General features: G+C 54.3%; 1 protein-coding gene across 1 annotated transcript in view; it reads left to right on the forward strand.

Moving 5' to 3' along the window:
* RALGDS (ral guanine nucleotide dissociation stimulator) overlaps positions 1–21,789 on the forward strand; it is a 43,587-nt gene that overhangs the window by 18,422 nt on the left and 3,376 nt on the right. Inside the window, 13 exon segments of the mRNA XM_029960572.1 lie at positions 16,730–16,840; positions 17,239–17,432; positions 17,838–17,912; positions 18,070–18,263; positions 18,677–18,798; positions 18,933–19,148; positions 19,263–19,366; positions 19,702–19,786; positions 20,480–20,557; positions 20,653–20,739; positions 21,026–21,058; positions 21,302–21,423; positions 21,560–21,750. Of these exon segments, the coding sequence (XP_029816432.1) occupies positions 16,730–16,840; positions 17,239–17,432; positions 17,838–17,912; positions 18,070–18,263; positions 18,677–18,798; positions 18,933–19,148; positions 19,263–19,366; positions 19,702–19,786; positions 20,480–20,557; positions 20,653–20,739; positions 21,026–21,058; positions 21,302–21,423; positions 21,560–21,750 (1,612 nt within the window).

A 21,789-nucleotide genomic window follows, 5' to 3' on the forward strand; every position in this document is an offset into this window, starting at 1 on the left:
AGGAAGAGGGCTCAGCCCGCGGCGAAGCGGGCCCTGGTGCACTCCCCTCTTTAGCTTGGGGTTCTCTGCCTTGCTGGCAGAGCTGGCCCGGAGTTTGGTGAGGGAATTCGTTGTGGGCAGCCTGTTACACGTAGGATGTTTTATAGAATTCTGTTTCGTAGAATCACGGAGTGGTTTGGGTTGGGAGGGACCTTAAAGGCTCATCTCGTTTCAACCCTCTGCCATGGGCAGAGAAACCTTCCACTAGACCAGGTTGCTCTGAGCCCCATCCAACCTGGCCTTGGACACTTCCAGGGATGGGGCAGCCACAGCTTCTCTGGAAACATGGGAAAGGGCCCCACCACCCTTACAGGGAAGAATTTTTTCCTAATATCTAATCTAAATCTACCCTCCTTCATCTTAAAACTATTTTCCCTGTCCTATCATTGCATGTCCTTTGTAAACTCCCTCTCCAGACTTCTTGTAGGCCCCTTTAGCTACTTTTGGGTGTTTCATTTTACTAAATAAAGGGATGCTCCTGCTTAGCTTTTTTTGTGGTGAGTCCCTGTGCCCTAGACTGGCAGGCAGCTGCTGGGCTCTGCTGGGAGAAACCAGACACTCTCCCTCCAGCCACCCAGGGAAAGGGGCAGATGGTTAAAACTGGGGGCTTTAAATATTTTATTTGAGACTTTGGTGGCAGGAGGCTGCTCAGATCTGAGCTGCTTGTAAAAGCCTTCAGGCTTGTCCAAACCACAAAAGTGTCCTCTGGGAAGGTTACGGGCACTGGGAGGACTTTCCTGGAGGATGTAGAATATTTGTGCTTGTTTGAATTCGACCTCGGGTTGTTCAAAGTCAGAATGGTCCCTGTGAGGCCCAGGTGGTTTATTGATGGCAGTTGTATGCAACGGCACCCAAAATAATCTGAGTCAGAGCTGGGCCTTTTATCTTAGTAATGGATGATCGTCATTGTGTGATGGGAGTGTCACTGATGGGGAGCAAACGGTGTGTCAGGAGAGGCTCAGCTGGAGGAAGGTTTTGGCATCCAGAAGTCCCAGCCCTGTATGCTGGTGGTGCAGGGGTTAATATCAGCAAGGGTCAGCAAGTCTGGCTTTGCTGGGATTTAGAGCCAGCTGCAGATGTGCTGTTCTAGATGCTTCCCACTGGAATGGGGATGGTAGAGGGGGGGAATCACCACTAAAGCCTCTTCAGTTACTGTGCAGATATCTGCCAAGGGCAGCCAGTGTTTTGAGGGGCGATGGCTCCTTCTCCCTGTGCCAAACAATCTACCCCATAACCTGTGATGGGAAGTCTTGGTCAGCCTTGGACAGGAAGGGATGACCTCAGGCTCCGGCTGTATCGGTTCACCTCTGGCCTGGTGGCAGCGGCTCATCAGCTCTGCCGAGAGTTCAGGAAAGCTCCATCCAGCTTATTTTTCCCCCCTCTCCCCTCCCTGCTGCTCTCTCCTGGGGGTGGGCGTACTGACATCGTTTGGAGAACATCATCTGGTTCGTGTTATGCCTGGCAGGAAGTCCAGCCTCGCCGGCCCGCGGCGCTCCGGGAGGCTGAGGGGCCGCGCTTTTGGCAGGGAGAGCAAGAGGAGGGGGGAGGAAAAGAGGGGGTGATGCAGCATGTGCTGCTCCTCTCATCCCAGGGGAGAGCCTGCCTGGCACATGCAGCCCCCACACACCCCAGCAAGCCCCTGTGCATCCCGGCTGGAGGAGGCTCTGGAGGTCAGGAGAGGGTTTGGCATCACCCTGGGGGCTGTGAAGGAAAAGTGACCAGGGCTGAGGGAGGCTTTGCTTGGCCCCCACTGGCACTGAGCAAACCCCTGCTCACCCGAGCATGGCACAGAGACAGGACTGCCAGCCAGACCTGCTCTGAAGTTGTCTTTGCCCAGATTTCTGTTCTGGGCTGTACATGATCTGTGCTGTGTAATGGTCAGATCACAGTCCCAGCATCTGATGGCTCAGGCTTTCCTCTCAGCCCTGAACAACTTGCAGACAAATTCCTCCTTTCTCTGTACCATCCATTTGCAAGTGATGGCAAGAAAAGGGGCATCCCAGAGGGGTATATGGTGACCCATGGCCGCCCAAGCAGCTTTGGGATGCTCAGAGAGCTGATAAACCTCCAGCGTGTTCGGTTCACGACCGGGGAAAGGATAAAAGTGTCAGCGTTGTGACAACTGTGGTGGCAGGAGCCTGGCGTGGTTGTGATCCTCGGGTAGAGTTACTCTGCAGGATGCATGCTGAGAGGAGAAGGCAGATTATTTGAACAGGAAAACCTCCAGAGACCATCAGTGTTTTTGCCAAGCCCTGATGATGGCCCCGGGTCCGCAGTGGGAGCCTGGTGCTGCCACCTCTGCCAGAGGGATCTGTGCTCCCCGGGCTCACCGTGTTCCCAGCACTGGGACAGAGCTGGTTTCGGCAGAGCTGTGCCAACTCATGGGTGGACAGTCTGGTCCCACAGGGAATAGAGGATCCCTGGAAAGCTGCTGGGCAGGTTGCAGGGAATGTGGATCTGGTTCTCTGCTCCTCGCTGGGCCCCTGTGGATGTTGGCAGGGAAGACTTTGCCTGTATCCCGCGGCAACGGTATCGATCACCAGGCATCACTCGGAGGCTTCCTGGCCACCTGAGCCAAGTGTTCTTGCCGTGATTCCAACCACAGGGGATGGAAAATTTAAACTGTCTCAACTGCTCTGATTGACAGAGCAGCTTTGCAGATCTTTTGTTTTGACCTTTCCAGTTCCAGTCCGTCCCAAATCAGCAGTGAGTGTCAATCCTTCCTGTCCAGCAGGAGCCACAAAGCGAATTTTGTGGCCCTTCTCCTGGTCCTGCTGGCCAAGCATGCCCTAAACACCACTGCAGATGACACAGACTGAAACTTTCATGAAGCTGATGTTGCTGAGCCTCTAGACAAGGCTGGGCTGACGCTTATAAAAAAGCTCCTGTCCTTGCTGTTCTGGCTCTGTTTGTTTTCTGAACAATTAGATTTTCAGCTGCTAAATGCATCCTTGAAAACTTGAATGGCTCAGCCCAAATGCCTTGGAGGTCAGTGCTTGTTCTTTACAGCTGGGAGGGAGGGGTGAAGATATCTCTTAAAAGCCATTTTCTTTTAGCTTCCTATGGTGCCTTTGGAATAAGATCCTTTTCTCCCAGCCTGTTCTCCTCCCCCAGGCACAACCTGATATGTCCCTTGCAATTTGCCTGATGAACATCATCTGTTGGTATTTCTTGGATGGGGACCTACCTTCTGGCTCACTTCCAGGGAGGTTTGGAGCCGGAGGTGAGGCTGGGAGCAGGCTGAGATGCTGGTTGTTGGTGGCTGATGCACAGTGGGAATAACAGAAGTGGGAGGGATTTTTTTATAATTATTTGATATGGTCGGAGAGAAGTTGGAGAGAGGCTTTTAAATGTGTCTGTATAAGAATTGTGTTACTCAGAGGCTGCCATGCCATGTTTCCATAGGGCTGGGAATCCCCATGCTGGGATCCCACTGAGGTTTTAGTGGATTTAATCCCAAACTGGCAACCCTAGAAACTGAAATCTTTGTTTATTCACAGGCTGAATGGGACACCCCCCACACCCTCCCCAGGCCACTCCTGTGCATTGGAATTGCTCCCAGGGCTCCCTGCAGTGGGGGAGGCAGGAGGTCCTGTGCTGCAGCTCAGGGTGCTTCAAGCCCCCCCAGATCACACTATTCCTCCACTCCAGCCCTCTGTTTCATGGCTATTAGGGTGGGATCAACAGGCAGGAGCAACTAAATGCAGTCTTGGAGTATTTCCCTGCTTCCCTGTGCCTGGCTTTGGGGTGTGATGAGCAAAAGGAGCATCAGGCTGGCCATGCCTGCAGGGATGGGTCTTGCTCAGCCGGAACCCACCACTGTTTGAGAGCTGGGCTGGCTGTGACCACCCCACAATTAGGGCCAGAGCATGACCTGCTTTTAGGGCCACCGTGGTCGGTCTGGCTGTAGGAAGGGCTTCACCACCAGCGGCTCCTCCATCACCCTTCCCAGCTCTCTAATTGCCATCCGCTGTGTCCCCCAGGGATGTGTAACTGAAGGAACAGAGAGCTTATTTAGGTCACTCTAGACCACATTTAAAGGCTGGGTGTCCCCTGCTCACACTTTCTCTAAGGCAGTTATCTCCAGAGCTGCCCAATGACCGGCTTTCAAGCGGGCATGTTCCTTTTATTTAAATATATCCTTGCAGCAGGGCTGTTTCAGTTCTCAAATATTTCTTCATCTCCCACGGACTCAGCAAGAGGGGGGGAAAAAATGTGGTTGCTAAGGAGCAGGATTTGGATACAAAGCTGGCTGAGCTGCTGGCGGGGGGCCCGAGGGGCTCCGGCACAGCTCGTGGCAGGTCGGAGTCTGTGCATTGCTTTGGTGGGACGGCACCTGTGGGGTCTTGGTGAGGGGGTTTTTGGGGGTTTGAAACATTTCTCAGGCCTTGGGGAGAAAGAGTTTGAGTTTTAGTACTTGTACCTTCCCCAGATCGATGCGTTCATCCCGTGCTGTTAGTGTGCACAGCGCTGGGTTAGATCCCAGGGCAGCATCCCTGGCTGTTCCCAAATGTGTACCTTTGCTCCAGGGCTCTGTGGGACCTTCGTTCTGCAGAGAGAAGCACCTGTAGGCTGAAAGGTGGGGCTGGCACGAGGGCTCCTAGGAGGGGGGACATGTTAAGCATCACTCTGAAACTGTGTGGCAGCCTCTGGCTGCAGCATGTGCCTGCCTGGGAAACCCAGCAGCAAGGGAAGGACTTTGATGTTTGGATACCTCAGTTGTCTCATTCCCCATGTTTGGATACTTGAGTTGTCAGTTTGTCTCATTCCCCGTGTGGGGACTCACCTGCCTGTGCAGCAGCCCCAGCCCTCCTGGCTCACGCAGCTCCAATAAAGATGCATTTGGACTTTGCTCCTGAGTCGTTAGGGGAAGGGAGCTCTGGCATGGAGCACTAATCCCAGTAATCCCAGCTGCTCCCCAGGCTTGCAGGTTGGCCGTCTGAAGGGAGTCACGGGGAGGGGATTGCAGAGGGGCAGAGGTGTGAGGGCTGCTCTGGGCTCACAGGCTGGCACAGGGGTAGCTGCGCTCAGGGGTCATCTAGAGTTTGCAGAAGGGCTTTTGTTCTCTTTAACACCTGGGAGCAGCTCTCGCAGAGGTGTCAGGAAGGTCCTTTCCTAATTCTCTGCCTGGGCCACGTGGTTGTGTGGGCTGCAGTGAGCAAACACTGGTCTCCTTTGGTGCAGTGAAGTGGTGACTGCAGCACCCAAAACCTCTGTCCCTCTCCACCTGATTTTGTTCGGTTTGTTTTTGTGACGTTATGCAAATCATCTCTCCAGTTTTTGGTTATGTTCCCGGGGCTCTGTTGGCACAGGTTCTTGTAGGGCAGCACTTCCATGTTAGATAATGCCAAGTTCTCTCTACCTGAGGGTCAGAAGTTATGTGACAGCTAAATGTCAGTGGAGATTAAGCACACGCAGGGGCACATGGTGTGGCCTGTTTCACTTGCTTAGCTCTGCAGCAGCGGGTTTGTTTTCATTACACAGTTGGTATTTCCATGAGCCCTGCTGTCAGAAACATGCTGGGATGGGAAAGGGCGTTTTCCTGCTCCACACGTGGGGTGCTGGGTGCCGGTGGGCACAGCTGCCTGGTGACACCCCCAGAGACAGGATGGAGGTGGCTCTGGCTGCCAGGCACCAGCCGAGTCCTCAGAGCTGACAGGGGAGGAAAAAAAGTTGGTCCAACTTGCAAACAGGGCAGATTGGAGAGGAAACTCAGCAGAGGCAACTTCATCTGGAATGCTGAGGCATTATTTTTAGAGCGGCTTTGCCCTCTGCTTACCACACTTCAGCAAACAGCAGTTGAGCCCAGGGCTTGTGTGGAAACCTGCTTTTCAAAGGCCTCACTACCCGTCTTACCAGAACTTCTTTTCATGTGATGGAGCAAAACCACGCACCCTTTCCCTGCTCTTTGCAGTGGTTGGGTCTCCATGGAGACTCACAAGCCGAGAGCCTGCCCCGGGCTCCCTGCTCCAGCCAGCGTGTTCCTCTGTGAAATGATGTGTTTGCTTTGGGTTCGCCTCTTAGAGCTGGAACAAACTCCAGGAAATCATCGTTCAGCCAAGCTGGGCAAAGCAAAGCACGTTGCCTGGGACTGGCAGGGTGAAAGCTCAGCCCTGGGAAGTGAATAAGGATGCTGGAGCACGCACACCTTTGTGTGGTTGGGGGGTTCAGGACCTCATCATCCAGTTTAGGCCAAAACTTCAGAGATTTTGCTCAGACACCTGTCTGAAGGGCTCAGCTGGTGGCCTGCTGCCGGTGAGGTCTGGCTCCGTGCACTGGAGCAGCAGGAGCTGGAGGATGTGGGAGGTGTGAGCTGGGGCTGATGGTGTCACCCCCAGTCCTCCCATGCTGCGAACCCAGCGATCACTGCGCACCGTTCAGAGCAAGGCCAACGCTCGGGTTGGTTTTTCATCTTTAAGCAGCCCAGCTTTTCTCCAAATGTTGCTATTTGTTGGCTTTTGATGGTATTTTTAATGGGCATTTGGTCCCAGCTGCAGTTCTGCTGGTCAGATGCTCCTGCTGAGCAATGCGTTGGCGGTGCCCGTTGCTGGTGACTGGCACTGGGATTACTGGGTTTTCAGACAATGTGGTTTGCTCGATTCAGTCCCGGTTGCAACAGCGAGAGCTGGCACCAGGACAGGCCTGGCTGGTCCCTCCCTCGGAGCTCTGGGGTGACTCAGAGCGTAGCTATGGCTCATACCAGTGTCATAACAAACACTTATTCCCCGAGGTGCTTCTTGGGGGGTGGGTATTCCACAAACTCCATCTCTCCCAACCCTCATTCCCATGGATGTTAGCGTGTTACTCAGCTCTGGGAGGATTGGGGCTGTTGGAGGCTTGACCTGTCTTATCCAGGCACTGTCAGAGGAAAGGAAGGTGGGCACCTCTATCCTCTTAGCATTGATGCTGCCTCATGGTCATTGTGCACTTCAGCTTTTTGGGTATCCCACAGTGTGTTCCCCAAAATCATTTTATTAAATGAGAGGATGAAGTGCAGGGATGCTCACCTGTGGCTGAGGTAATCCCAGAGGATGAACAGGGCAGGGTGGCAGGAACAGACGAGTCGGGGTGGGAGCGTGCCTGTACTGGCTCACCAGAGTGCTATGGCCAGGAGGAACAGGCTCACCGTGTGGTGTTTTAGCTCCTGTGAAAGAGTATGAGGGAATGTTTGCCTGCAAATGCCTGGATGACCCAGTGCCAGGTTGAAATCCCGATGCCCAGGGTCCCTGAGCAGGCACAGATGGGCTGCTGCAGGTGCTGGTTTGTCTTCATCAGCTGTCTCTGGAAAAGGGCTGTGTCTTAAGTGGTGGGAGAAAACATGGTCCCAAAAGTCTATGCTGAGTCAGAGTAGGTGGGAAAGTGGAGCAACCCTGTGTGAAGCTGCCTCCCTGCACCCCCAGGGTTTGGCTGACACCTGAGGGAGGGCTGGCTGCCTGCTGGTCCTGCCCTGGCTGATGCTCCAACATGGTCCAGGGTTGAGCCCTCACCTCTAGTGCAGGGCTGAGTGTCTGGAGAGGGAATTCATCCCACCAGCCTGGCTGCCAGGGCGCCCACATTCCTTGTGCCACAGGCTCTGGCACACCCAGCACTCAGGGCAGGACCTCCCTGCTGGGGCTCCTGGCATGCGTGTGCTCAGGCACTTGTCAACAGCTGGATTTTTATTTTTTTTTTTCCCCAGTTAATTTCTCCCTAAAGGTGCCAGTTAATCTTAAATTCTCAGTTGCTTCAGCTGTGGAAATCACACGGAGTTGCCTGAGCATCCTGATTGCAGACCCCCCAGGTGTCGGCTTGTTGACACCTGTCCTGTGCCTGCTCACTTAGCACCTCCTGCCTCGTTGACACCTATTTAAGTAATGCTCTCAAGGTGAGATTTTCTTTATTACAGAGCAAAACTGCTTCTCTCCCTTCCAGCTTCCCACAGGCGCCCGAGGGAGGGGAACAACTAGCAGGGTACCATGCAAGGGGAGAATCTCTCCCAGCCCTTCCCTGGAGCCAGGGGATGTCCTGACACCCGCAGCTGGGATGTGCTGGGACACACTGGGGCTGCGGGTGTCAGGAGGAGGCTGGGACGAGCCAGGCTGAGCCTGGATCTCCGCACGGCCGGCAGCAAATGGAGAAATCCTACGTCATCCTGGCCGGGGTGGGAGCTGGGCGCGGGGGGCACGACCGGAGAACAAAGCCTCGCATTTATTCCTCCCGTCCTTTCACCGGCAGCCCCTCGCTGCCTCCCCGCGCTGGATTGTTCCTGCATTTTCTCTGCTTCAGCTGTTTACTGGGTCACCCTGGTGCAGACACGCACACAAAGAGCGGAGCCATCCGCCGAGCCCGTCCCTGTGCCACCGGCGCTGCGAGCCGCCGACTCCGGCCCCGGCAGCAACAAGTGGTTGCCAATGAAACCGGCTGGAGAGCGCCCTGCCCAGGGTCAGGGTGGCGTGCGCATGTGGGAGCCCCCCGCGGGCCGGGCATCCTCTTCTGCACATTCGCTGGTTGGCGATGGATTTTAGGGAGCCCCCCCCCCCCTTCCCCCGGGAGCTTTGGGCTTGTCATCTTCGCCCACGCTTCGATGGCACCAGGTTTAGTGGAGGGAATGTCAGTTGACGTCAGGCAGAGTAAACACACATGGGTGGACACATTTATTTCACGAGGGTTTATTTTGGTTCAGCTTGTCGGAGCTATGGATACGTCTCAGCTACATCGAGATGAACCTCGCTCGGGTGGAAGCGAAAGGTGACGGCGCAGTTGCCATCTGCCAGACTGGGACCAGACAGGGCTCTTGGACAGCCTCCAGCCTGTCCACCCCGATCTGTGCTCCTTCAGAATTCCAGAAAGATGGCACTTGGCTTTCTTTTCCTCTCTGCAAGCTGCTGCAGGCGAGTGACTGCACAGGCAGCCATTTACAGCTTAGCCAGGCTGCTTGGGAATGGTGTGTGATAAAACTCCCTGGGAAGGTCACTGTGAGGCCGGTGGGATGGTTCAGCATGGCATGGGGGGCTGGGTTGGTGTTTCCCACCTGGCAGTTGCTGCAGCTGTTGTATCTTTGCCCTTTCTGCATATCCCACCTTGCTCATGCTGCAGGAGCGTGCCCAGGTGTGCACTTTGTTTGTGCAGGGTGTACGTGCCAGGGCAAGGGGCAGGTTTGACAAAAGAGCCTGGTTTTACTGCAGCTGGTACTACTTAAAATTAATTTTTTGGCTGGCACAGTCTGGACTGGCACATTGGCTTTGAGTTGAGAGCTGGAGAATATTTATTCAAGGTTTTGTGTCTCTGGGAGCGTAAAGACTTGACTTTTGGAAAGATGCACTTGCTTGCAGGTTGTGATACAATGCGAGGGACAACTATTGCCCTGGAGTTGCTGCAATGAACAAGTCTGTGTGTCCTGGTTAATGTGTGTTAAGACACAACTGACATTTTAGGGGTGACCATTCCAATTGGTTTCAAGGAACATCATCTCCAAATGCCAGCCTCGTCACTATCCATTTGCCAGTACACGTGGCAGTTTTGCTGACACAGAAATAACACACTTGGTGCACAAGGGCCCTGTTTCAGCAGTGGAATTGATAGAGTAATGTTAGGTCAGGTAGGCTTGAACTCTTCAGGACACTCTCCATGTTTTAATTCACATTTGAACAAGGCACTGGGGAGCTGTCATGTTGCATGTGACTTACAGGTGCTGCTGTACACCCAGAAAAAAAAAAATCACTTCTTGGGCTTGTTTCAGTTATGTTTTTTACAGACATTTCTCTTCCACCTTGTTAAAACACAGACCTCTGTTCTGAGCTGAAATGACTTAGGACGAGGCGCTCGATCTTTATTTAACCTTACAGAGCAATACGTATTAATTTCTTTACACGCCAGTTTTCACCGGTCGTGTCACTCTGGTTTCACTTCCAGTAATTACCCACGGGCTGTGAGCAGTTGCTCGGTGAGGGAAGTCCAGCTGTGTCCCTGGGCCCCGATGCGGCGCCTGCGGAGGCGTCGGTGCTGAGCAGGGGATGGTGCTGAGCAGGGATGCTGCACACGCCAGAGAGATCACGAACACAGAGCCAAGGGCTGTGGAGCAAGAGCTGGAACTGCTGTGTTGGCCGGATCTTTTTGCCATCAACTTAGAGAGGAAGCAAAACCTGCTGCACTCAGTTTTCTCCTAACCTTCCTCAGCCCGCAAAGGGAGCCCATCCCAGCACGTCCCTGGTAGGGAACATGAGGGAGTCCTGCTTGGTGGTGTTCTCACATGGGATGCAAATGTCTAGGGGGAGGTGCTGGTGGATTTCTCTACTCCTGGGCATAGGAAACACAGGGTTTGGAGTTAACCAGTCACCTCTGGCACTGCCTGTTGCAGATGGAGTTTGCTTTTCCCTGGGGAGTCCCCCTAGCAAAGCTGATCCCCCCCACCTCAGGGGCCTGATCCTTTTCCTTGAGGACTGGGAGGATGGAGTGGACATGCAGGATCTTTGAAGGTCTTTGACTCTTGATTTCCAGACCATAAAAAGAGCGAAAACGTCTCTACATGTGGGAAGGCTCTTAGTTTTCTTTAAAAGCAAACCAGAAGCAAATGGGGGAGGAATCCTGTGTATCTGCTCTGTCTCGTTTCTGGACCCGAGTGCTGAGCTCCTAATCCTGGCTCCAGCCACTGACTCACTGCGTGCGAGTCACAAGATGCCTTTGTAACCGATCCCGGCAGCTTTCCCTTCTCCCTAAGCCACGAGGGTGGAGGAGGCTGCCTCTGGATACTGTCTGTAACTCCTCTGGCTCATGGACACAGGGTCAAACCTGCCATCGGTCTCAGGAGCCCCAAACCCCGAGGGAATCCCCACAAGAGGCAGATAAAGGGTGATGTGCCCTCCCTCTCTGCCCCATCCTGCATGTGGTGCAGGGTGAATCACAGCTCCAGGGCTGTTCCCTGTGGGCACAGCTTTCCATGCTGAAGCACCTGAAACAGAGCAAAGGGTGTCAGGGAAGCCCAGCTGTGGAGCCCAGCAGCTGATGGGGAGAGAACAGGCCCTCAGCTGTTGCCACTGGCTTGGTGTCCTGGCAAAACCACCCCCTTTTCATGGAGGGTTTAAGTTTAGCTTCTGGCCCTTTTTCTGTTCCTTTCCTGTTTCCTCCTTTGTTTTTGTGTTTTAATGGGCTGTTGGAATCGGTCCTGGTTTGAAGCAGCTCGGGGGAGGCAGGCAGGAAGGCAGAGAGTGTTGAAAACCCAAAGGAATTGTGTCTATCTGCTGAACATCTCTACATGGGGAGCAGCACCCGGGTGGGGGGCTGAGCTCCATCAGCAGCAACAGGAACACGGCTCAGGGAGAAAGGAGGCAGTGGAATTACCAACTTGCTCGAGGCTGGCATTGACTGGAGGGAACCATTGTACCCCAGTGCCACCATGGCCGTTGCTGGGATGGTGTTTGGGACCAAAAGTCCTCAGTGGGGCTGCTAATCCAAAGGACATGCCGTGAGTCACTGGCGCAGGCAGGCACCAGCGTGGGCACCTTTCCTTCCCCTGGATACAGGGGAAGTTTGGCAGCTTCCTCACCAGCTTTGGGCAGTCCTTGTAGCCTTCCTGAGCACGGCTGGGGGAAGAAAACTGCTGATGAGTGCGAGGAACAGCTGATCCTGAGCGGCAGAGCCGTGGGGGAACAGCCACCTCAGGGCTTTCTGCCTGGAAGTCCCCACGAGGAAGGGTGTTGTGCTGCGTGCGCTTATTTTGGATGCGCAGGACAGGGGGTGCTTCTGCTTTTGCGGTCTCTATCTCGCTTCACAGAACTGCACTTGTTTTCCTTTCGCTCGCCGGGGGTGACTTTTTTCCTATTTCCTTTTACATAATGTCGCACTCTTCAGTTTACATAAGAGGCCTCAGACTCTCTGCTGTTCGTTGCATCGGTTCAGGGGTTACTCCCGAGGGCGAAATGAAAGTTAACCTGGGGCTCGTGGCAGCCGTGGAGGATATGGCCTGTGGTGGAGCCCGTTTCTTTCGTTTCCTGAAAGGCCCATTTCCCGCTGCGAGTGGGAAGGGATTATTCTGAGAAAACACTGGGGATTCTAAAGACAACCCCCCCACTTTCTGTTTCTGGCTTTACCACCTTTCATCAGGTTCTGTCAAACCTTGTGCAAACGCGGAGCTTCAATGAGAAACTCCTTGTGACATTGGAGCTCAGCTCTGCCTTTTCTTGACTCGTTGGCCAGTGGGACTGTTAATTCCCAGCAGGCACACATTCCCAGCTTTCCATGGGCAGGGTTAGTGTCTACTTTCTCTCTTGTGGCTGGTAGCAGCAGCATTTTGAAATCATGATGCAGAGAGACTCTCGATTCTGTGTTGTACCTGTGTGCAGAACAGGCATTTTGTGTAGCTCAACTGAAAGGGAACAGAGTAACACGAATATCTTGATTGTTAAACCAGCTGTTGTCCAGGGAGCATCAGTAAAAGCACTTTGAGCAGTTGTGCCTCTTCCACGTGTGCTGAAATTAATACCTTTTTCCACAAACTGTTCATTATTTTACGCCTTTGGAGGCCAATGCACTAACCCGGGACACGTGGGACCAGAGCTCTTAAGACCTGGTAATTGTTGGGTAATTGTCTGTGTAATGTGTAGGGATGCTGTCACACTTAATCCTGAACTATCCTCTTGTCTTACTAAAACCACCTTCAGTGGCTGATCTCAAACACTTTCCAAAATGCAGACCCCTAGCCAATATTTTGCTTTGCTGTTTGGCTTTTGCATTTTCCCCTCCCTTCAGCTGGCGAGAAGAGCCAAAGGCAGAGTCCCTGCTGCTCTGCCTGGCTCTGCAAGGGTCCCTCACTCCCTTCCTCCAGGCTCACAAACCTTGGCTACGTCTTAGAGCTCCTTATTAAACCTCCGTGTGAAGACGTGGGGTTTGACACCACGCCGAGTACAAGAACATTCACCAGACAGTGGAGGAGTTTATTGCACTGAGCAGAGCGGGAATTCCTCCCTGGTGTAGTCACAAAGGCTTTGAACCATCAGTGGGAGCTCCGGCAGCCCGGGGCTATCTGCAGTTGGAGGAGGCAGTCCCCAAACCCAGGCAGCCATCTGGTGCAGACCTCCGGTCTCATATTTCAGGGGATGAACTCCTGCAGAGTTCACTCACGGCTGCTGCTGCAGAAGCCTCTGCTCTGCACAACTGGGCGTCCGATACCCCTGAGTTAAACATGTGGTTTTTCCTTGTGCCCCTCCATCCAGAGGCCTTTTTCCTGCTGTGTGCAGAGGAGCAGGGTTGCACACTGAGCTGGAGAAATCACGGTCAAATGTTCATTTTCTGTGTCTTCCCTTTTTTGATGCCCATCTTGGGGTGTGTTGGATCTCACGTTCTGGGGTGCCGGGTCCCGTCCGTATGAGTTTGGTGGAAGGTGCAGATGCCATAAACATAAACATGCTCAAAGTTAGTGTTTTCACAGAAAAACTTTGCTGAATCATGTTGCAACCATTTAAAGCTCTGCACGGGGCTGTTGGATTCATCTCTTGTACCAACAGAAGGGACTGTGTCTTGTGCTCAGGTCTCCAGGTTGAGCACCAACGAAGGAGGGTTTGCATGTGGGCACCAGGCTGTGGTTGTGCTGACTGAGCCTGACTCATGTTTCCTTCTGCTATGAGGGGCAGAAAATTCCAGCAAACGTGTAAGGCAGGCAGTGGGGAGGAGTGACTGTTGCAGTAATATTTACCAGCACTTCTCTGTCTCTTTAGAGACCATTTTGAAGGCAGTCAGCTTCGGTCGACTTGCTGGAAATCCCACTGTGAGTGTCAGAGCTGGTGGCCAGTGCATACATAAGCCACAGGTCAAGGTTTTGAGCCTCTCCCAGCCCTGCTCCCACCCCACCTCCTCATCTGCAGAAGGAGAAACGTGCCTTTGGTGCAGGTGTTGGGAGTGAGGGTTCACTGGCTCCGTCCTGCCGCTGCTTCTTTTTGCTCCGTTGGTTTTTAACCAACGCGCGCGGAATGCACAATCAGCATCTCCGGAGAAGCAGCAGCCGTAGGAAAGAGGAAGCTCACGCAGAATATAAATAGCCAAATTTTAGAATGTGCCAGTGTAGCAGCTCGGCTGGCTCTTGGCGTGGGCCTGGTGCAGACACCGCTGGGAAGCCGCGGCCTTCGTGTGTGGTTTGCAGAGGGGGAACTTTGGGGGATATCGCACAAGTCAGCAGGACAAAAAATGAATGAATCTTGAATATGGGAAGGAAACGAAATGTGCTTCTACGCACATCAAAATGGGGCGTATCCCCTGCACGGGACACGAAGTACGGAGCCAAAACCCCTGCAATACTTTCCACTGTAGTTGCACAGCAGCTGCCAGTGATTCATGGGTTGATCCTGGGATGTTTTGCCCTCCCCATGTGATTTAATTTATTAATTTAGTTGCATGTCAACAGGCATCTAATTTTTTTTTTTTTAGATATTTGTGTCTGAGATTTACAACTGCCCAGCCAAGTCTCTTTTCTGAGTTAGACTGTACAGGGCTCTGGTTCTGCTGGACCCAGAGCTTTCCTCCAGCCCAAAGTCTCAGCATAACTGGGAGATACACAGGGTAGGGCTGACATGCAGGTTGGGTGATGAAAACTGAGAGAAAGCCCAGGACAGCTGGTGTAAAGAAAGCCCTGTTGGTGGTGATCCCCCTTCTCCATCACTGCCTCTTGGGTAATGGGTTCGTGTGCTCAAGAGGCATCACTGTCATTTCTGGAGGGTTACATTCACTCTGGGCACCAGGGTTTGATGGTCTCTGAGGACAAATTGGAAAGTGTATCTATGACTTTTCTTCCTTTTTGTTGGAAACAGCATCTATAGGTGGAAGAAAGACAACTTGGCCAACTTGATTAGGTGCCATCACTGTAGGGGGTTGATCCAGAGTGGATACAAAGCTGCTCTCTCCCAAGGTTGTGCCAGTCCCCCAGGGCAATGTACTGGAACATAAATTTATGCCATAATTTATCCCAGAGCACAGAACAAGAGAGGGACAGACACAGGTGTCAGGAAGGATATCTGTTAGTTTGCTGCCCTGTGCAGGTGCTGTCAGGGTTGGTCTGGAAGCCAGTGAATCCTGGGAAAGACTTCTGATGTTCACAGCAGAGCTGGAGGTAGGAGCCTCACAGTCCCTCAAGCTTCAGCAAAGCAAACCTCTCCATAATCTGGCATGAAGTGAGAAGAGCAGGTTCAGCAGAAAGTGAAAAAGTCAGTAACCCTGCCCAGGGGGATTCTCTGTCCTCATTCATTACAACCATGAATGAGAGGCTTTTTCCAGTTTCCCCTTGCTCTTTGAGCTGCCTTGATTCCTTGCTAATGACCAGCCCCTGGCTTGAGCAGGGTGTGATCACAGTGCAGTGAGGATAAAGGATGGTGGGTAAAGAGCCTGTGGGTGCACATGTGATCCATCAGCTCAGGGTCCTGCTCTGCTCGTGTCTCTTGAGATGGGAGATGCATGAAATGAGGGCCCTGGGCATGGCTGTTCCCATGTTCACAGGGAGCAGTTTGGAGGAGGATTTTTTGCAGGGAGCAGCATCGCTCCTGGGGCTCCATCCTGGCTCCCTCCACAGCAGCTTCTTCCCTGGCAAGCCCTGTGTTGTTGCCACTGCTCAGGGATTTTTATGTCCTGGAGGGGCCGGTTGCAAGGAGAGCCACGGGCTGGCTCTGGCCCTTGGCTGGCAGTGTGATATGCAGGGGAGACTTGTCCTTGTGCCCCACAACACGTGGTCACCTCCCCCTGCTAACCGGCTTATTGCCTTCGGGCATGTTCTCCATCTGCTGAGCAGTGGGTTTTGCCGTGTGTCAGACCCTGTCCCGCCATTTGGTGTGGGGGCTGGAGGGCGGGGGAGATCCCCACGGTGTTTAAAAGGATCTGGATAAACCATCTTAAGAGAGGCACTGACTCAGCAGAGCGTGGTGAGGGAGGAGGAGGAGGAGGAGGAAGGAACCAAATCGTCCTTGTGGGGCTGGAGCTGCTGCTGAGCCCTGTGCTGGCATGTGGTGCTGGGGGATGTGCGTGCCCGGGGACCTGCCCCGAGAAGCATCACCCCTTTCCTCACCAAATTCTAGGTGGTCTCCACCCCCCAGAGCAGAAATGTGAGCCTCAGAGCTGGGTTGGGCTGTGGCCCAGAGGTGCCCTGTGCCTGATGCCGATCCCTGGGATTTCCCCCCCAGCTTTGAGCTTCCTCTTGGATTTCTGCCTCCCGGCGCTGCCAAAGCTGGTGGGAGCTTGGTTTGACAGTTATTATTTATTAGGGAAGTGCACAGAGGTACCCAGTTCTGCAGGGACAGATTACTGAGATTACAGTCAGAGCAGGTGGCAGTGTCACCTTATGGGAAAGGCAGAGGCTTGGGAAGGGGGAGGCAGCCAGGGCTGGGTATGGGGTGTGCTCTCACTGCCTCCCTTGCTGCCCAGCGAGGGGTCCATGCTCTGCCTGGCACCAAGCACTGGCACAGCCTGGCTTTGCTGAAGGGCTGAGAAGTGGAGCCAAGAGCAAACCAAGAGCAGCTTCCCAAAGTCCTGGCTCTGCTGTGGGCAGGCTCAGATGGGCCCAGAGCTGAGCTGGCCAGACTGGTGTCACTGGGTTTGTGTTTCTGAGCAGGTCAGGGAGACTCTTGCTGTCTGCCAGCTGTTGCCTTTGGCTTGCTGGGATGCCTTGTAGGAGCCACAGGAGCATCTCTGCTGCGCTTTGCTCTCCTTATCTCATGGTGTATCTTGTCTTTCCATGCAGAGCTCCACACAGGAGATTGGAGAAGAGCTGGAGGATGGTGTGATCTACAGCATATCGCTCCGGAAAGTGCAGCTCCACCACACGGCCAACAAAGGGCAGCGATGGCTGGGGGTAAGCTGGGGGTTTTAGAGGTTTCCAGGCCACAGGAAGCATGTATTAATTTGGGAGCAGGGAATGGGAGCATCCACTGACCTCTGCCCCGTGGGAAGGGGCACAGGGGAAACAATCTGTAGCCCCATTTGGCAAAATAGGGTAACTCTGATTTGCATCTAGATTTTGGCAACCTTGAGGCCTCTTCTGGGATTTCCCAAATGCTTGTCTCAGCTGGGTTGCTGATATTTGGTGTCCGAGGAGACCCAGCTTCCCTTTCCCAGTTAGGAGAGCCCCAGGCACTGTAGGGGTCTGTGGTCCCAGCCTAGACCTGAGCCTTGTGAAGCTGGTGGGAACGCTTTGCACTTGGTGGTGTCTGTCTTCACCCAGCCCACTGACTTCTGCTCCTGTCCTGGCAGTTTGAGAACGAGTCAGCCCTAAACCTCTATGAGACGTGTAAGGTGCGGACGATAAAAGCTGGGACCTTGGAGAAGCTGGTGGAGTACCTGGTCTCAGCCTTCAAGGGCAATGATTCCACTTATGTCACCATCTTCCTGTGCACTTACCGGGCCTTTGCCACCACCAAGCAAGTGCTGGACCTGCTGCTTAACAGGTGAGGCTGCCCTGAGCCCCAGAACACAGCTGTGGGTGGTTGGTGTCTGAACCCCAGAGAGCTGAACCAAGAGAGCCCCAGCACCTTCTGCTGCAATGCCTTGGAGGGCTGATGGCTTCTCAGAACTCCATCTGCTTGGAGGTTTTGGGGCAGAGCAGGGAGGACACCACTTCCCAGAGAGTTGGAGCTCTTCCAGCTGATATCCCTCTGTGAGGTGGCCAGTGCTGGCTGCTTCCCTCTTCCTGTAATATGGGGGCTTGTTTTAGAGGAGGGGGGAGCAGGACACTGTGTAGGAGGTTCATCCTCACCCCTGGCAGAGCTGGGGGTGATGTGGGGGGAGAAGAGGCAGCACTGAGAGGCAGCTGAGTCCAGGGTGCTCACTGTCTCCTCTCTGTGCCCCACCAGATATGGCAAACTCCACGTGCAGGTGAATGGGGACCATGCCAGGCACGCTGTGGACGAGAGGATGGAGCTGAAGAAGTAAGTGACTGTGCTGTGGGTGGCTCTGGTGTTTTGGTTCTCCTACAAAGGGATGTGTTTTCCCAGAGGTGTGCCTGGGGTTCGTGGGGGCGCACACAGGTTTCTCCTGGCACCCGGTTCTCACTCTGGTTTGCCCGTGTTTTCCCCCTCCCTGCAGCACCATCTCCTCCATCCTGGGGGCCTGGCTGGACCAGTACTCAGAGGATTTCCGCAAGCCCCCAGACTTCACCTGCCTCAAGCAGCTCATCTCCTACGTGCGCCACAACATCCCCGGCTCCGACCTGGAGCGCCGGGCCCGCATCCTGCTGGCCCAGTTCCAGCAGCAGGAGAAGAGCGAGTCCGAGGCAGAAGGTGGGTTCCTTTCCCCTGCGTGTAGGGGGTCATTTGAGGCTGCAGGTGAAGGGAGAAGTGCTACTTGTTGGCATTGAGGGTCTCCAGAACCTCCGGTCTTGCCCCATGGCTGGACACTCATAAACCCTACCTGTGTTTACATGGAGGTACGTTGGGAAGCTAATCCAGCTGCACCAGAAGTGGGATTTCTAAGTGGATTAGCTAATCTGCCTTTAATCCTCTGTAGACACTTGCACCCAGGTTTAAAATGACTATCCTTTTATCTGAGCCTCGTTTCTCGAGGTGTGAAGCCAGGTGGGAATTTAAGAGCCTGGGAGGTGGGATGTGGGTGCCCACAGGGGACTGGTGTGGGTCGGTGTGGACCCCAGCTTGTGGCAGCTCTGCAGTGCTCAGCTTCACCCTGTCTCCTACAGCTGTGGACCATGGCAGCTGCACCTTCCAGCTGGCGGAGGAGAATGGGGTTGGGGATGGGAAGCCAGATTTCCTCTCCTTCTCCCCAGAGATGGTGGCAGAACAGTTCACACTGATGGACGCTGTGAGTATTCACTCAACAGCCAGGTCGATGGTGCTCTGGACACAGACCTGGCTCTTTCCATCCATTTTTCCTCCTGCCCTGTTCTCTTCCCAGTGAACCCGAAGAGACCCATCTTCATCCCTTTATTCTTCCAGGAGCTGTTTAAGAAAGTGGTGCCTTACCACTGCCTGGGCTGCATCTGGTCCCAGCGAGACAAGAAGGGCAAAGAGCACCTGGCTCCCACCATCCGGGCCACGGTCTCCCAGTTCAACAGTGTGGCCAACTGTGTCATCGCCACGTGCCTCGGGGACCGGTCCCTGAAGCCACAGCAGAGGGCAAAAGTGGTGGAGCGGTGGATCGAGGTGGCTCGGGTAGGACAGCTCACCTCCCACCTCTGCCCGAGGGCTGAGGTTTTGCTGTGCTGGAAGCACAGCAGATCCTTGAGCTCTTTTTAACGCTGAGTCCCGTCATCTCCTCGTTCCCAGGAGTGCCGCATCCTGAAGAACTTCTCCTCCCTCCGAGCCATCCTCTCAGCCCTGCAGTGCAACGCCGTCCACCGGCTGAAGAAGACCTGGGATGAGGTCCTGCGGTAAGCGGCTCCTGGGGGTGCTGGGAGGCTCCAAGGGGAAGGTCATGCTCTGGCCCTTGAATGTTTAAATGGGATCATCTCAGCTCCAGCACTGCAGTGTGCCCAAAACCCAGGGACCAGTGTGAGGTGTCAGGGACCTAAGGAGGGCGAGAAAATAAAAGCATCATCACTTTCCCTTCCTCTGTGTGAACCACCCTGGAATAGCTCCCAAACAGCAAGGCCCAACTGGAGCTGTGAACATAACTGGGGTCATTTGGGTGAGCAGAAGGGAGCCCGAGGAGGAAATTCCACTGTGGCAGCATTGCCGACTTTTCCCCTTGTTTCCCCCCGAGCAGGGAGAGCTTCCGCACATTCCACGAGCTCTCGGAGATCTTCTCCGACGAGAACAACCACTCTCTGAGCCGGGAGCTCCTCATTAAGGTAAGGGGAAGCAGCACCCACGTCGCCCTGTCTCTGGCAGGGAGCTTAGGCTGATGCTGACAGAAGTTTCCACGGTGTTCCAGCCGCAAGGATAAAGCCCTGGCAGAGCTGCTGGAGTTGCAGACATGGGCATGCCAAGTCTGGGGAGCAGGCAGGGGTTTTGGACCAGGCCAGGCTTTTCTGCTTCTCCACCCAAAGCTCATTGCCTGAAGCTGGCAGAGCAATTCAGCAAACAGAGATAAGCAGTGGGATGGGATCCAGAGCACCAGGTGACAGCTTCTCTCCAGAGGCAGCTGCATTTTAACAGCCCGGTGCAAAGTCCTCTTAATTCCGGGTGGGGTGGTGGGATTGGTGAAAGGCTGCAGCAAAAATGTCCTTCTTGCGTGTGGAGCCTCTCCACAGATCCCAGTCCAGCTCTGATTTGAGGGATGAGAGGACACAAAATGTAAAAGGGAACAAAACATCCCATTGAGGAGGCATTTACACAGAGCTGGAAATGAGAGCAGCAGTTCCTATTCACTAAGCCTCTCCTCCCTGTGAGCCATAAAACAGCTTTGATTTCCTCTTCTTCCCCTCATCCCTCTTTCCCTCTGCAAGGAAAGTTGTACCAATAAAAGTGGGTGTGAATTTTAGCTAATAGATATTAGTGCAATTTCTCACCTGTGCTGATCCCCACCTCTCCCCACCATCCAGGAGGGCACATCCAAATTTGCCACCTTGGAGATCAACCCAAAGAGGGCTCAGAAGCGGCAGCAGCAGCAGCGAGAGATGGTGAGTGTGGCAGGGCCACCCCTGTGCCCCCTCCTCGGCGTCTGCCCAGGCTGGTCCCAGTTCTGCTGACCCTGCTGTCCCTTCCGTCCCCACAGGGCGTGATGCAGGGCACCATTCCCTACCTTGGCACCTTCCTCACGGACCTGGTGATGCTCGACACCGCCATGAAGGATTTCCTGGATGTATGTACCTCCTCCCTATCCTCCCCTCCTTGCCTTCCTCCCAGTGCCTGGGCTGATAAAAGGAGAGCTGGTCCCCCGTGTGTCCTGTATCCGTCACTGCATCCTGTACCCAACACTGCATCCTGTATCTGACACTGCACATCCACCTCTGTCAGCCTGTGGAATTGGGCCACTTCCTTGGCAGGGACACTCACACTGCAGTGACAGTGAGCCGGGGACAGGGAGGGATGGGAGCAATATTTTTCTGCCTGCTCCATGCTGACCTTCATCTCCTTCTTTTTTCCAGGGTGGGCTGATCAACTTTGAGAAGAGAAGGAAGGTGAGAGCTTTGCCCTGGCAGCTACACAGCAGTGGGGGGGAGGAGGAGGCTGACCTGGTGCAAGCCCAGACTGTGCCAGTCACTTTGGGGTTGATCTCTGTCCTTTTTTTACTGTCATGTTCTTCACTTTTGGGGAGGGGATTCTGGTCTTTCATACCTGCCCGCATGCGTGGGGCTGGGCTGTCTGTGCAGGAGGCTGGGGCTGGAAAACAGATGTGGTTTCATGGCTTCCCTTTGCCACAGGAGTTTGAAGTCATTGCCCAGATCAAACTGCTTCAGTCAGCCTGCAACAACTACAGCTTCACGCAGGAGGACCAGTTCGTGGACTGGTTCCACAGCCTGGAGCGGCTCAGCGAGGCCGAGAGGTGAGTGAGTGGGGCCTGGGACCGCTCTGGTGCATCGGGAGGTCCCACCACTCTGTTCTGCTCTCCACTCCCTGCTCTGCCTCCTTGGTGCTTGTGGAAGCACAGAGAGCTCAAACCCTCCTCTCTCCCCTCCCAGCTATGGGCTGTCGTGTGAGATCGAGCCGCTGTCAGAGTCAGCCAGCAACACGCTGAAGGCGAAGAAGAACACGGGCATCATCAAGCGATGGAGCGAGTGAGTCTGCCTGTCCCGGGGGGAGGTGGGGGTCAGCACGGGGCATCCCTGGCTGAGTTGGGGGTGGTCCTGCCAGCCAAATGCGCCCTCACCCTGCTCCCTTCTGACCTGCCCCACGTCTCTCCTGGCAGCCG

Source organism: Manacus vitellinus, unplaced genomic scaffold (assembly GCF_001715985.3).
Source record: "Manacus vitellinus isolate BGI_N305 unplaced genomic scaffold, ASM171598v3 scaffold_27_pilon, whole genome shotgun sequence".
Classification (NCBI taxonomy): domain Eukaryota; kingdom Metazoa; phylum Chordata; class Aves; order Passeriformes; family Pipridae; genus Manacus; species Manacus vitellinus.